Source organism: Antedon mediterranea, chromosome 9 (assembly GCF_964355755.1).
Source record: "Antedon mediterranea chromosome 9, ecAntMedi1.1, whole genome shotgun sequence".
In the NCBI taxonomy this organism is placed as follows: domain Eukaryota; kingdom Metazoa; phylum Echinodermata; class Crinoidea; order Comatulida; family Antedonidae; genus Antedon; species Antedon mediterranea.
The window spans coordinates 22545240-22561283 of NC_092678.1; the positions used below are offsets into that span (position 1 = coordinate 22545240).

Sequence of the window (16044 nt, forward strand, 5' to 3'; positions counted from 1 at the left end):
TTAACTGCACACTACAAAGTTGTGGATGACAGTGTGGTGTAATGGTTATGTATCCAGCCTCTCACAGTTGAGATCGCTGGTTCAAGTCCCACTGAGGTTTTTTTTTTATTATTTTTTTATTTCTTTTTTTTTAGCTTTTTGTGGACCTTGATCTTTGACCCTGACCCTTCAAAATTTAACCACAATTATATGATGTGTCATTGATCATTGTGGCTAAGTTTGGTGAGAATCGGATAAAAACTGTGGTCTCTAGGCAGTAAAATAGTTTTTTGTTAGTTGTGACCTTGACCTATGACCTTTTCCCCTCAAATTCGAACTCGTCCAAGCTTTTGGGGCATAGATTGTTGTTGCCAAATTTGGTGAGAATCGGATAAAAACTGTGGCCTCCAGGCTGTTCACAGACACACACACACACAAACATACAGGGGTGAAAATATAACCTCCTTGGCGGAGGTAATAAAGTAACATCAACATTTAATAATTTCTATCAATGGTTGGTAAACAATACAATAAAAAACAATGGTAATATAATGGTAAACAATACAACAATACCATTAATAATAGATGATCTTAGAGAAGAGAAATTTCTTGTCACGCTAGATCCATAAACGAAAAAAAAAGAAAATGCATTTGTATATAATTATATATATAAACAAATCAGGCAAAGAACATTAATTCTAAACCGCCCGGTGATATACTGAAATTTAATTAATTAATTTTAAACGGCCGAGACTCGAACTCGAACTGCCTGCTTGATATGCAGATGTAAACCATTAGACCACTGGGGCTTTCCTGGTATTGTTCAAACTCGATTGGATAAATCCAAAAGCAAATTACTGAAAAAATGACAATGCTCTGGGTATCAGTGTCTGGATCTCAATGGAGATACAAAAAAAAAGCGAAAAGCTAAATCAAAACAATTTAAAAACAGCCAGAAAATTATATATACAAATACAATATATGAAAGTAACAAGAGATATTAACATTAACAGTGTTATCTTCAGTTGAACCTAAGTATGTTATATAAAAAATGTATGTTGTAATGTAAGTAATCTGTGTTGGAAAATCTTGTATTAATAATGGATGTAGAGATGGCATATAAGCAGATGACAGTGTATCACAGTTTAAGGAGATTTACTGTAGTACGTCTGTCTTCTTTCCTTCAATATTAGTAATTACACACTTCTTCTAATTGTCATTGTAGTACCATAGTCAATATTTTGATTATTATCAACATTATTTTTGTTATCAGTACATCACTTTATGTATGTTCTTGAACATCATCATCATCATCATCAGTATCATTATCAGTACCATTATCAACATCAGTATTATCATCATCATCATCTTTATCATCATCAGTATCATTATCAACATCATCGTCATCATCTTCAACATTGTCATCCTCATTGTCATCCTCATTATCATCATCAGTATCATTATCAACATTAACATAATCATTATCATCATGATTATCATCATCAGTATCATTATCAACATCGTCATCATCATTATCATTATCATCAGTATCATTATCATCAGTATCATTATCATCATCGTCGTCGTCGTCGTCGTCGTCGTCGTCGGTCGTCGGTCGTCGTCGTCGTCGGTCGTCGTCGTCGTCGGTCGTCGTCGTCGTCGGTCGTCGGTCGTCGGTCGTCGTCGTCGTCGTCGTCGTCGATCGTCGTCGTCAATCATCGTCATCATCATCATCATCAAATAAATCATTACTCAGGGTTGAATCCAAGATGTCTTCAAGGAGGGGAGAGTATAAACATAATAGTCTGTCAAAAATAGATTTTAATAAAAGTACAGTATAGTACAGTAGTTCATTATATGCCATGTTAGCTGTCATTGTCAATAAGGTATAGGAGGAGGTGTGTGTTACAGTACCTCCTGCATCTTAAATCTCATGTTCGAAATCATGATTAATATCATAATCATACTATATTAATTACTGTCAGTTGTACTGTGTACATGTGTCATTTTCATTTTGTCTAGGTATATTTTTTTCTTAGGATTTAATAGTATTAGTTTTTGTAAGTTTGCATTAAAATCTTACACCACTTTCACATGGCCTGCAAAACTGTAGAATTAATTCACACCTGGGTACACAGCATATAAAACGGTTTTACGAAAGGCGTACTACTGTACATTTTAACTGAGTCATTCATTTCGTTGTTTTGTTTTTTCAACATGTGTAATCCATTTTTTTTCTGTAGTGTATTTTCTGAAGGCTGTATGTATAGTAATACATTAATTAAGTTCAATGTTAACCAGCATTAATATTTCAGATCCCGTGTTATTGTGGTGGTGTGTCTCGCAATTGATTTATATTATCGCATACCATCTTGTATTAGTTATCTGTTAATTTAACACCAATGACATTTAAAGGATGTCCACCGTTGGTAAACAATACAGATATCTTTTTTGCACACTTAATCAGGTAAACAGCCCGACGACATGGAGTCGCAAACTAAAGCGGAGAATTCCGAAAATAATGAAAACGCTGTACGAGAAAATTCTGACAACAATAAACGTAAGAACTATGAATGGAGAATGCGTTGTATTGCCTGATATATTAGATATTTTTTTACTAATCAAAACGAGATTCAGTTTTATCTTTTTAGTTGTGAACTAATTTCTGTTCTTTTAGTTTAAAACTGTTTTAAAATAATTATTTCTAATCTGAGTCTTGTCTGCATGTTGGATGGATTCATAATATATTTTTTTGTATTCATTGTATAGAAAATGGTAGGGAGTTCTTGGCATGCATGAGAAGGCTATATTTGTAAATTGTACCCATATCTAACAGTTTTATGTGATGTTTATTGTAAATAATACTTAATTTACCTTTTTGACGGAAGCTGTACATGATATTTAAAGTTATTAGTCTGATTTTTTCCCCAAAATGTAATAATTTAAGAAACGTGATCGTTGCTTGAACGTCTTCTGAGTAATTTAGTTGAAACAATAATCAGTTAACATAGACGCATTTGCTTTGTACATGTTTTTTTTTATTGAGAAAGTTTCTTCAAAAACATAATTTCAGAAGCCATAATATTAAGCTGTTTTTTGTAGTTTTATTTTCTAATATTTTACATTAACTATAACATTAACGCGTTACTGGTTTATTTTTGTTTAGATAATAAGCATGTTTTAGATGTGTCTTAAAATTTAATGTTGTGTAATAATGTTTTCATGTTATATTCCTGATGGTGTGTGAAGGTTACTAGAGGTTTACTGATGATACAGTATGGTACTCTCTGAAATATTTATAGCATATTATTTTCAGAAAAAAAGAACAGACGAGGGAGAGATACTTATATTATTATATATTTAATATAAAATGACGATCTGTGCTGGGGAATTGGGGTGGATAGTGAAAATTTAAAATTTCCAACAAGACAAGCTCCTCATCTGCCTTGAAGATCTTTCTAGAAGTACATTTTCATGGAATTAACCTTTTCCCTGGTACCTTTTTCCATTGGTACCTTTTCCCATTGGTACCTTTTTCCATTGGTACCTTTTTCCATTGGTACCTTTTTCGCTGGTACCTTTTTCCCTGGTACCTTTTCCCATTGGTACCTTTTCCCATTGGTACCTTTTTCCATTGGTACAGTACCTTTTTCCATTGGTACTTTTTTCCATTGGTACCTTTTTCCATTGGTACATTTTTCCATGGGTATCTCTTTCATGGGTATCTCTTTCATGGGTAGGCTAATATATTCTGTTTCTTTGGTCATTTTTCATTTAGCCTTGTTATAAATGTGAAGTTTTCTAGCATTCCTTGGTATATATTCATTCATGTATGTGCATCAGAATACATTACAAATAATTTTAAATCTATTATTCATATCATCATTTTACAAATATATGATATGTAATATATATAGAACACATATTATATAGTTCATATTCATAAATAAATTATACAGTATAAAGATGATATTATTACACACTTTCAGTCATGTGACAGAGAATAGTGTACTTACTTGGATAAACCAATGTTAACCTATTTTCTCTCTGAATAAAATAATAAATTTTATTGGATGTCAAAGAAAGTAAATGGAATATTCCATTTTATTAAAAATTAATTTGATGAGGTATGAATATTATACATACTGTACCAATTGGCCTGTTCCATTACAACCATAATTGTATACCATGTCTATATCTATAGAAATGTACAATATTATTTCATTTATTGTTGGTTGCCTAAAATATCTATGGTTGCTGCATGAAAGAACTATGTTTTAATTTGACAAAGGAAATGTGCATTGTTGAAGGTTGTTGACCATTTTTGTAGTAAATAAGTAAATTCTGAAAGCTCTGTTTACACTACAAAAAAAAGTGTGATATACCCAAATATGGTAGTGATATTCCCAAATATAATAGTGGTATGACATCATCATGTCCATACATATTTTTGTCACATAAAATTTGATAGTGTAGACAGAGCTTAAGGTATTGTTTCAATATCATATTTATTATATTTCATTCGTTGGAGAGACAAGATTTTATCAATTATAGCCATGGTCTATTCCTATAATGCTTGACTTTATTTTTTAAAGCAATGGAATATTTAGTCGCCATTAATTATAATTATTTATGTGGATGAATACCAAAAAATACCTTTGCCTATTCCATTACCACCCTCGTAAAATATTGTTGAAATAAATAAATGAATTTGTATGATTTTTTTTTTCTTAGTTCATGAAACTGAGGCGAGGAACGGCAAACAAGAGGAGGAGTTGGAGAAATTGCTGCAGGATAGGGATGAACCAGGAGAATCTGAGGGAAAGTCCGTACTTCAAGCTAAACTAACCAAGTTAGCCATTCAGATTGGCTATGTAGGTAAGTCTACAACAACAACGTAAGTCTATACTTCAAGCTAAACTAACCAAGTAAGCCATTCAGATTGGCTATGTAGGTAAGTCTACAGCAATGTAAGTCTGTACTTCAAGCGAAACTAACCAAGTTAGCCAATTAGATGGATTACAAAGTCAATTCCATTCATCTAAATTATGGATGAAAAACTAAGCCAGCACTGTTTAAAACACCTTGGTTGTTCCTATCAATGATCAAGGGCTTCTCTCATCCAGTGCCCACCTTGACGAGAACCGATGTTTCAACGTGGTAAAGCCGTATATTATGTATTTTGTATTCATTTTTTTGCAGGTTGTACGGTTGCTGTATTGACGACAATCATCCTTATTGTGCGGCTATGCATCGTTGAATTTGGTATCGAGAAGAATGAATGGTCAACAGATTACATCTCAGACTTTGTTGATAGTTTCATTCTCGGTGTAACAGTCTTAGTTGTCGCAGTTCCTGAGGGGCTCCCTCTTGCTGTAACCATTTCATTGGCGTATTCCGTCAAGGTGGGTAATTTTTTATTTCAAAACAATTCATGGAACAAATTAATAAATGTTGATGAATGAATAACTTTTTTGTGATTACTTTTTAGAAAATGATGTACGATAACAACTTGGTACGGCATCTTGACGCCTGCGAGACAATGGGAAACGCGACAGCAATTTGTTCGGACAAGACGGGCACATTAACCACGAACCGAATGACGGTTGTACAGAGCTATTTCTGTAACAAGCTCCATAAAGAGGTTCCTGACCGTGAGAGTATACCAGAGAGTGTTTATAATAGTATACTTCAGTCAATCTCAATTAATAGTGGATATACATCTAAAATAATGGTAAGATATTCATATTCAATGTATTCATTCATATATAACTTATTCACAAAATGTCAATATATGTAATATAATAAATTGGCAATAAAAAATAAAAATTATTATTAACTGTTTATGGAATCCTGGTTCCTTCGGTTAATTTCATTTTTCCCGATATTTTTTTATTCTGCAGCCACCAGAATCAGAAGGACATCTTCCACGCCAAGTCGGCAACAAGACAGAGTGTGCCCTCTTAGGTTTTATCTTAGCGATGGAAGATGATTATCAGATGGTGCGTGACCAATGGCCACCAGAACGATTCATTCACATGTACACGTTTAACTCGTCGAGAAAGTCGATGAGCACGGTGATACCACTAGAAACTGGTGGATATCGTCTTTACACTAAAGGTGCTTCAGAGGTTATTATGAGAAAGTAAGTGTCGTCAGAGTAAAAAACATATATACATACAGTATATACATCGGTCGATTTATCTGTGATTAGAAGAAGAAGAGAAAAAGGGTCAATATATGTTTTAACACTACCACCAACCTCTATTCAGGAAAAAACCTTGTTAAGGAAACACTTTGTTCGGTCCCAAAGGTGTCCCTTTAATAGCGGTATCTTTTACATTGTTTTAGCTATTCCTTGCTTTCAGAGTTTACTATTTTGCTTTTTAATAGTTTTTTAAAATTGTATTTTTGATATGCATATGAAACTCATTGAAATTGACCTGACACGACCCAACCTGGCCTTGTTTTATAGGTGTGTGCAGATAATAGATGAGCAGGGATTACCTCAGCCATTTTCCCCTGACATGAAGAACAAGATTCAAAGCGAAGTAATTGAACCAATGGCATCGGAGGGTTTAAGAACCCTTTGTCTAGCGTACCGTGACTTTGGCCCAAAAGAGAGCCCAGACTGGGAGGATGAAGCTAACATAGTGCAGGCTTTAACATTTCTAGCTATAACTGGTATTGAAGATCCGGTCAGAGGAGAGGTAAGAACACATTTTGAATAAAATGTATGATAATGTTCGACTTCATAAAGCTAGTCAACCTAATCTTAGGTGACTTATCTGCTGGTTTTGATATTGGTTAGGCCTGATGTTGTGATCCAAGCAGGGAGCTAAAAATTACTGATCGGCACTCTAAAGTTGCTGCTGAGAACCTTGATTTGTATGTAGATCTGGGCTGGCATTTACAAATATTTTGCTTAAGTAAAAAACAGTGCTTAAGTAAAAAGCAGAAACTTTATTTATCAAACCAGTTCTTTTTATCCTAAGAAATGGATTTTGTCATGAAAAACATACACATTTTTGAAAATAACTTATCATTGACTTGATAAAGGTTAAGGGGATTTGTTTTTGCTAAGCAATTTTGATAAATCTGGCCCCTGAAAATACAAATGTTTGTAGAATAGAAGGTACAGTACTTGTAAAGATTGTTATTTATGGCTTTTTTATGAATCTTGTTTCGTAGGTACCAGATGCCATATTACAATGTCAACAAGCTGGTATCACCGTTCGCATGGTCACGGGAGATAACATCAACACAGCCCGTTCAATCGCCACCAAATGTGGCATCCTCGTTCCTGGAGATGAATTTCTTGTCTTGGACGGAAAGGAATTCAACAGAAAAATCCGAGATAGGAGTGGCAAAGTATGTAAATAAAACAATTTAACATGTTTATGCAGTAGGTGGGACCGCCATATTCAGAGGACACCTCTATTAAGGCGACACGTATATTAAGGCGACACGTATATTAAGGCGACACCTATATTAAGGCGACACCTATATTAAGGCGACACCTATATTAAGGGGACACCTATATTAAGGCGACACCTATATTAAGGCGACACCTATATTAAGGCGACACCTATATTAAGGCGACACCTATATTAAGGCGACACCTATATTAAGGGGACACCTCTATTAAGGGGACACCTATATTAAGTATTAAGAGGACACACCTATTAAGGAAACACCTCTATTCAGAGGATACCTCTCTATTCAGAGGATACCTCTCTATTCAGAGGATACCTCTCTATTCAGAGGACACCTCTCTATTCAGAGGACACCTCTTTATTAAGGGGACATTTCTCTATTCAGGGGACACCTCTCTATTCAGGGGACACCTCTCTATTCAGAGGACACCTCTCTATTCAGAGGACACCTCTCTATTCAGAGGACACCTCTCTATTAGGTGGACACTTCTCTATTCAGGGGACACCTCTCTATTCAGAGGACACCTCTCTATTCAGAGGACACCTCTCTATTCAGAGGACACCTCTCTATTCAGGGGACACCTCTCTATTCAGGGGACACCTCTCTATTCAGGGGACACCTCTCTATTCAGAGGACACCTCTCTATTCAGGGGACACCTCTCTATTCAGAGGACACTTCTCTATTCAGAGGACACCTCTCTATTCAGAGGACACCTCTCTATTCAGGGGACACCTCTCCATTCAGGGGACACCTCTCCATTCAGGGGACACCTCTCCATTCAGAGGACACCTCTCTATTCAGGGGACACCTCTCTATTCAGGGGACACCTCTCTATTCAGGGGACACCTCTCTATTCAGGGGACACCTCTCTATTCAGGGGACACCTCTCTATTCAGGGGACACCTCTCTATTCAGAGGACACCTCTCTATTCAGGGGACACCTCTCTATTCAGGGGACACCTCTCTATTCAGGGGACACCTCTCTATTCAGAGGACACCTCTCTATTCAGAGGACACCTCTCTATTCAGGGGACACCTCTCTATTCAGGGGACACCTCTCTATTAAGGGGACACCTCTCTATTAACGGGACACCTCTCTATTCAGGGGACACCTCTCTATTCAGGGGACACCTCTCTATTCAGAGGACACCTCTCTATTCAGAGGACACCTCTCTATTCAGGGGACACCTCTCTATTCAGGGGACACCTCTCTATTCAGGGGACACCTCTCTATTCAGGGGACACCTCTCTATTCAGAGGACACCTCTCTATTCAGGGGACACCTCTCTATTCAGAGGACACCTCTCTATTCAGGGGACACCTCTCTATTCAGAGGACACCTCTCTATTCAGAGGACACCTCTCTATTCAGGGGACACCTCTCTATTCAGGGGACACCTCTCTATTCAGAGGACACCTCTCTATTCAGAGGACACCTCTCTATGCAGAGGACACCTCTCTCTATTAAGGGGACACCTCTCTATTCAGGGGACACCTCTCTATTAAGGGGACACCTCTCTATTCAGGGGACACCTCTCTATTCAGAGGACACCTCTCTATTCAGAGGACACCTCTCTATTCAGAGGACACCTCTCTATTCAGGGGACACCTCTCTATTCAGGGGACACCTCTCTATTAAGGGGACACCTCTCTATTAAGGTTGTACTGTATAAGAGTAATGCATGTAAGTTTTATAAGGTATAGACTTAACAACTTTACTTCATTTAACATTTTGTGTTGTGATTTATTATACTTGTCGGATTTAAATTCTAATAAATTATCCAGTTATTTTTGTGACAAGTGGTGAACATATATCACATGTACCATCATCATAACGATGATAACACTCTGTCATCGGCTTTGATTTGTTTAATGTTAAGTATTTGTGATTAGGATAGGCAATATCAGTGTTTATGGATACATGCACTTACAAAGCTTTAAAAGTACTATTAGAATCTCTTAAGTTTAACAGAACATGTTTGAATGCTATTGACTACACTTAAAAGTGACTAACAGGGAGAGATAATGGTATGACTTTAGTACAATCATTTCAATGTTTTGTCACTTTGTGGGTTGCTTTTAATATGATTATTCCCTGTTATAAACAATCTGCATATAATACTGTATATATAATTAATAATTAAGTATGATTACAGTAGACCCCCTATTAAGGAGACTCCTCTAAATTGTCCTATTAATAGGTGTGTTCTCTGAATAGGGGTGTCCTAAAGGAGTTGTTTTACTGTATGTCAGAGTAGATCAAACATATGTATAAAAGCTCAGTCTACTTTTTGTGACAAACAAATGTGATGTGCCCATATGTGGACATGATGATGTCATATCACCACTATACTGTATTTGGGAATATCACCACCATGGGCACATCACACACACATAAACACATTATATGATATATATTATTTGTTCTTGTTATCAGATTCAGCAACACCTTCTTGACAAGGTTTGGCCTAAGCTAAGAGTGCTAGCCCGCTCTTCACCCACTGACAAACACACCCTGGTAAAGGGGATCATTGACAGTAAGCTGAATCCTAACAGAGAGGTTGTAGCAGTCACAGGAGACGGAACCAACGATGCTCCTGCCTTGAAGAAAGCTGATGTGGGATTTGCTATGGTTAGTAGTATCTAGTGAGGGCGTGTGACGCAGTGTGTGGGTAGTTGGATTACTGATCGTGGTTCGAATCCAACTCTATTGTATCCTCATTTTACTTGCATTTGCCTCTCTCCACCCAGGTGTATAAAATGGGCTAGATCAAGACACAACTTCGTTCTGATTACTAGCTGCATGATGGGAGTATGTTTCCATACATGTTTGATCCCCAAAAGTGACCGGGGTAATAATGTGCAGTGCATTAAGAGCTTGCTTATATGCGCTTTATAAGAATGAACTATTATTACCTTTATTGTGGTTTTTATACTCCATTATTTGATAAGGTTTCATGTAAAAGTTCTTGTTAATTCCATTTAATGTATTTCTTGCAGGGCATTGCTGGAACAGACGTAGCCAAGGAGGCTTCAGATATTATCCTAACTGACGATAACTTCACAAGTATCGTGAAGGCAGTCATGTGGGGAAGGAATGTTTATGACAGTATCGCTAAGTTTTTACAGTTCCAATTGACTGTTAACTTGACCGCTATCACGGTCACTGTCATTAGTGCTATGACCATTGGAGTAAGTATGATTTTTTTACACAGTTGATATATATAACTTCACCATAAACTAATTAATTATTATATTAATTTAACTCTGAATGGGTAGAAATTTGTGAGATTGTTAAAAGCTTCCCCAACCGAGATTTAAACCCAGAATTTTCTGCTGCATATTCAGTAAATCCTACCATTAGACCACTGAGGCTTTCATAGTATTGTTCAAATTTGATTCGATAGCGACTCTTTCACACCCTTTATGTGGTATGGTAGGACAACGCTAGTTATCATTTGTACGAGATTAAAACATTTTAATTATAGCTGAGTTCTAACTGTCTCAAACAGATCTTGTCTAAAGCTCTGTCTACACTATAAACTAGACAAAAAAGTGTGATGTACCCAATTATGATAGTGGTATGCCCAAATATGGTAGTGATATGACATCATCATTTCCATATATGGGCAAATCAATTTCTTTTCATATAAAGTTTGATAGTGTAGACAGAGCTTAACTGTAAAGATAGAGTTTATAAGAATAGTTTTAAAAGTTAATTTTCCTATCGCCTTTACAGGACAGTCCGTTGAAAGCCATCCAGATGTTGTGGGTGAACCTAATCATGGACTCGCTGGCTTCGTTAGCATTGGCTACAGAGCCACCTACGCCAGCCTTGCTTACTAGAAAGCCGTATGGTCGTACCAAACCACTCATCTCACGTACTATGATGAAAAACATTCTAGGCCACTTCATTTACCAATTTATCGTCATTATGGTGTTGCTTTTCGCAGGTAAGCGGAAATATATATTTTATTTCCAAGGAGTTAAGAACAGAATCGACAAATTGGCCAATCTTAAGCTCTGTCTACACTCTCAAACTGTATGAAAAAATAAATAAATCCATGTGAAATGAACAAGAGGCCATATGTTGTAACTATACAACAAACCTCTATTTAGGGGACACTACTATTCAATTCAATTCAACTTTTATTTCAGACAATTTTCCATATGGTATTTACATTACAAAAAAAAAGATGAAGGAGAGAGGACCAAAACTTTTATCTATTGGTATATAATGCCTCTCTCCATTTGTAGTACATGTTTGAATCCATCAACAAATATTTATATATACAAATTAACATTCTGTTAACATTCAGGGGACACTAGTTGGTCTTAAGCTCTGTCTACACTATCAAATTATTATTATTATTATTAGTTATCCGCTTGGTTACCAAGCGGATAACTCCTTGTTATTGTATGAGATCAACATTTTTGGTTATCCGCAACTTTAAGTTGCGGATAACCCTTGTGATTGTAAATATCTTTTTTTTCATCTTCTTTGTTATTCTTCTTTCTTTCCCGGATTTTTGTGCGTCGCATATCTCTCATCCTTGTCAACATAAGATTGTATAACTTTGTCAAAAGATTGACCTGTAGCTGTAGATGTGCAAGAAACTTCGTTATATGACGTTAGAGTTGCGCAGCATAAGTTACGCGCGATTTTATGAATTTCAATGATTGGTCATAGATTATAAACCAAAAGTCGTTTTGTATTAACACTTGGTGAAAATTTAAGTCATATCAAGGGTAAACTTTCTATGCATTAAAAATGACATGTTTCACAAGAAGTTACGCGCGCACGCGCATTTAAAATTTAAAAATGCGCAAAATTATTTTCTAATCAACTTTCTACGCTGATCATGACATTTTTAGCATGTCAAAAATTCCCACGCGCGCGAAAAAAATTAGGCGTAAGGTGCGCACGGAGCATGAAAATCATGTGTTTTTTTCTTGAATTATGATTTTACAGCCTTTCTTAGTCATTTAAAAAAAGATTTACATCATTTCAAATTAAAATGACGTCATACGAACACGTTGATTTAGACAATTTGCGTGCGTTTTAGTTGCAAAAGTGACAAAATATTGTCAAAATTATACCTACTTTGAATCTATTATAGCTCCTCAGGATCAACCGTTACCCCCAATTTTTTAAATTTGATATGTAAGCAGATATGTTGTAGATATGAATTTATGCAGAATCTTTACCCCTCGGATGTTATGACGTCATCGTATGGCCACACGAATGTAAAATATTGGATTTTTGACTGTTTCGCGATTGCTCATTACATTAAATAGAGCGCATATCGCTTATACGTATTCCATTTCCTCAGATATTTTAATACTGTCTAGGTCAATCAACTATCTTTCACATGAGTTAAAAATATTTTAATTTTTATGACGTCATCATGTCTAAAAATGTAAATAAAGTGGGTCACCTATTTTCATCTTTACAGTAAATTTCAATCTGTTATAGATCGTCAGAATAAAAGGTGATCATCATGATTAAAACGTTTTCTGGAAGCTATTGGATTGTAGATACAGATTCATGTGAATATTTTGCCAATTAGATGTTGTGACGTCATTATATGGCCAGTTGAATACAAAAAGTCGTATTTTCATATTTTGCGTCATAGTTCATCACATTTAAAAGAGCGCGCATCTATATTTTACGGATTTAAATTTCTTAAAATTTGAATTAATGTAATTATTTAGATACTTATCTTCTAAAATTGTTATCTTTAGACGTCGATTTGATGACGTCATCGTGTTATTAATTGGATTTCAAAGATGGGTCTCGTAATATCGTCTATGCTACACTGTATATAACATATACAGCGTATTCTGTAAATACTGTAATATGATGTATGCTACAAAATAGGTACAATTCAGCACTGTAAACATATTTATTTCATGTCATAGGATGGAATAATAATTGTCGAGGTTCATATAGTTTAAAGTATGTGCATGTTGCGTATGCGCGGATAACCCGAACTCGTCAAAGTGACGAGTTCAAATCTAGTTTTTCTGTATTATTCTTCTTTCCTTCCTTCCTTTTTGTGAGTCGCGTTTCTCTAAAATGTGTAAACATAACATTTCATAACTTTGACAACATATGGGCATTTACGTGAAGTTGTGCACCTCCTATTTTTGAATGACGTCATAGTTGCGCAACGTGACTTACGCGCAATTTTATGAATTTCAATGATTGATCATAGATTAAAAACCAAAAGTCATTTAGTATTGACACTTTGACAAAATTTAAGTCATATCAGGGGCAAACTTTCTACGGATTAAAAATGGCATGTTTCACAAGAAGTTACGCGCGCACGCGCATTTAAAATTTCAAAATGCGCAAAATTAATTTCTAATCAACTTTTTACGCGTTTCATGTCATTTTGAGCATGTCAAAAATTCCCACGGGCGCGCAATTTTTTACGCACGCGGTGCGCACGTAGCGATAAAAACATATTTTTTTCTCTTGAATTATATTTTTGAAGCCTTTCCTAGTAATTTTGAAAACAATTTAGACCTTTTCCAGTTTAAATAACGCCATACGAACACGTTGAATTAGACAATTTGTGCGCGTTTTTTATGAAAAAGCTTAAAAAATCATCAAAATAATGTCTTTTTTTAAACAGTCATAGTTTCTAAAGTAAACCGTGAACCGTTTATTTTTATTACAAAATCTAGAAGTTGATGAGTTGCAGATATCGGATCATGCATCGATAAGGCTAAAAAAACATTGTGACGTAATCGTATAGCCACACGAATGTAAAATATAGGATTTTTGTCTGTTTCGTTATTGCTCATCACATTCAATGGAGCGCATCACGCTTATCTGTATTCCTTTTTCTCCTATATTTATATATTGTCTAGGTCAATCAACTTTCTTTAGCATGAGATAAAAATATTTAAATTTTTATAACGTCATCATGCCTAAAAATTTTAATTACTTGGGTCATTAATTTCATCTTTACAGTAAATTTTAATCTGTATTGGCTCGTAAGAATAAAATGTGATAATCACGATTAAAACGTTTTCTGGAAGCTATAGGATTGTAGATACGAATTCATGTAAACATTTTGCCAATCGGATGTTGTGACGTCATCATATTGCCAGTTGAATAAAAAAAGTCATATTTTCATATTTTGCGTAATAGTTCATCACATTTAAATGTGCGCGCACCAACATTTTACGTATTCAAATTTCTTCTACACGTTAATATGTTGTTGCTAAGATAATTTTCTTCAGAAATTGCTATCGTTGTGTTGTTTTTTTTATGACGTCATCATGTTAAATATTTGAATTAAAAGCAGGTCCCATAATTCAGTTAATATGTACAGTAGTACAATGTACACCAGCATAGTCTCTGATGTGAGCAAATTGTTGTTTGCCGCCCTCTGTATCATGTAGAATTAATGTCTCCTTTTATACACAGTGTACTGTATAATTATAATACAAGGCGAAAATACAGGACCACCTCTTATTATAGTTTTTAACGTATGACGTGCACGTGGCATCTGTCGTGCGGATAACTAACTCGTCAAAGTGACGAGTTTCATGTCTAGTTATTTTTATTTTTTTTTTAATCAGAACTTGTATGATATATATATGTTTTACACACAAGTTCCATTTTTTTTTTTTCGCAGGTGAAAAACTGTTTGACATTGATAATGGACGAGGTAGTCATGGTGGGCCAACTCAACACTTTACTATTATATTTAACACCTTTGTATTCATGCAAATTTTCAATGAAGTTAATTCAAGGAAAGTACATGGAGAACGTAATGTTTTCGATGGAATATTAAATAACTACATTTTCGTTGGAGTAGTTGTAGCAACTGTAATTGCACAGGTAAGTGTCTCGGATATTAAGCTCTGTCTACACTATCAAACTAGTTTGAGAAAAAAATGTTGGATGTGCCCAAATATGGTAGTGGTATGACATCATGTCCATATATGGGCACAGGATATTTTTTGTCACATAAAATTTGAAAGTGTAGACAGAGCTCTACTTTATTTGACTGAGTACAATAGTCCCATTGGCCTGGGTATAAAAATTTGGGGTTAGAATTATACTTGGATTACATTACCAATAACATTTCAGAATTTAGCTTAAATTTGGATTGTATGTTCTTATGTAAAAGGGTCCTAAAAAAAAACGAAGCTACAGCTTTTTATGCAGGATCCTTGTTATCAGTTGTATTGCAATTATGATGTAATTGATGACTGAATAAATGAAAAAACCATTTGTCTTTCAATTTTTTATAATTTGATATCTTTTGTTAGATAAACAGAATGCAATTGAATTGTTTGTTTCTTTAGATCCTACTAGTGTGTTTTGGAGACATCATATTTAGCTGTAAAGCATTGGACATAGTCCAGTGGCTGTGGTGTATAGCGTTCGGTCTTGGCACTCTTCTGTGGCAACAGTTAATCTGCTCCATACCGACGAAATCTCTGCCAAGGCTGCTGGCTATTGGCCGCGAGGCCGACACCGGTATCCGCATCACCACGGCAGACGTGAGCGATCAGGCGGACGTAAGCCGGTCAGAGTCACGAGCCGAATTGAGACGTGGCCAGATATTATGGATGAGAGGAATCACACGTTTGCAGCAGCAGGTA

The 16044-nt window shown here is 35.5% G+C and overlaps 2 protein-coding genes across 3 annotated transcripts in view; one reads left to right on the forward strand and one right to left on the reverse strand.

Moving 5' to 3' along the window:
• The window catches only part of LOC140059441 (plasma membrane calcium-transporting ATPase 1-like), a 68564-nt gene that overhangs the window by 48151 nt on the left and 4369 nt on the right, over positions 1-16044 (forward strand). Inside the window, exons 7-18 of one of the 2 annotated variants that reach the window (XM_072105367.1) lie at positions 2447-2539; positions 4714-4857; positions 5182-5384; positions 5471-5713; positions 5883-6124; positions 6455-6689; positions 7171-7350; positions 9854-10048; positions 10417-10608; positions 11156-11369; positions 15069-15274; positions 15745-16041. In XM_072105367.1, coding sequence (XP_071961468.1) covers positions 2447-2539; positions 4714-4857; positions 5182-5384; positions 5471-5713; positions 5883-6124; positions 6455-6689; positions 7171-7350; positions 9854-10048; positions 10417-10608; positions 11156-11369; positions 15069-15274; positions 15745-16041 — 2444 coding nt within the window. The remainder of the gene's footprint in view (positions 1-2446; positions 2540-4713; positions 4858-5181; positions 5385-5470; positions 5714-5882; positions 6125-6454; positions 6690-7170; positions 7351-9853; positions 10049-10416; positions 10609-11155; positions 11370-15068; positions 15275-15744; positions 16042-16044) is intronic. The other variant, XM_072105368.1, reaches the window with a different exon arrangement.
• The window catches only part of LOC140059445 (uncharacterized), a 146610-nt gene that overhangs the window by 9322 nt on the left and 121244 nt on the right, over positions 1-16044 (reverse strand). The window lies entirely within an intron of this gene.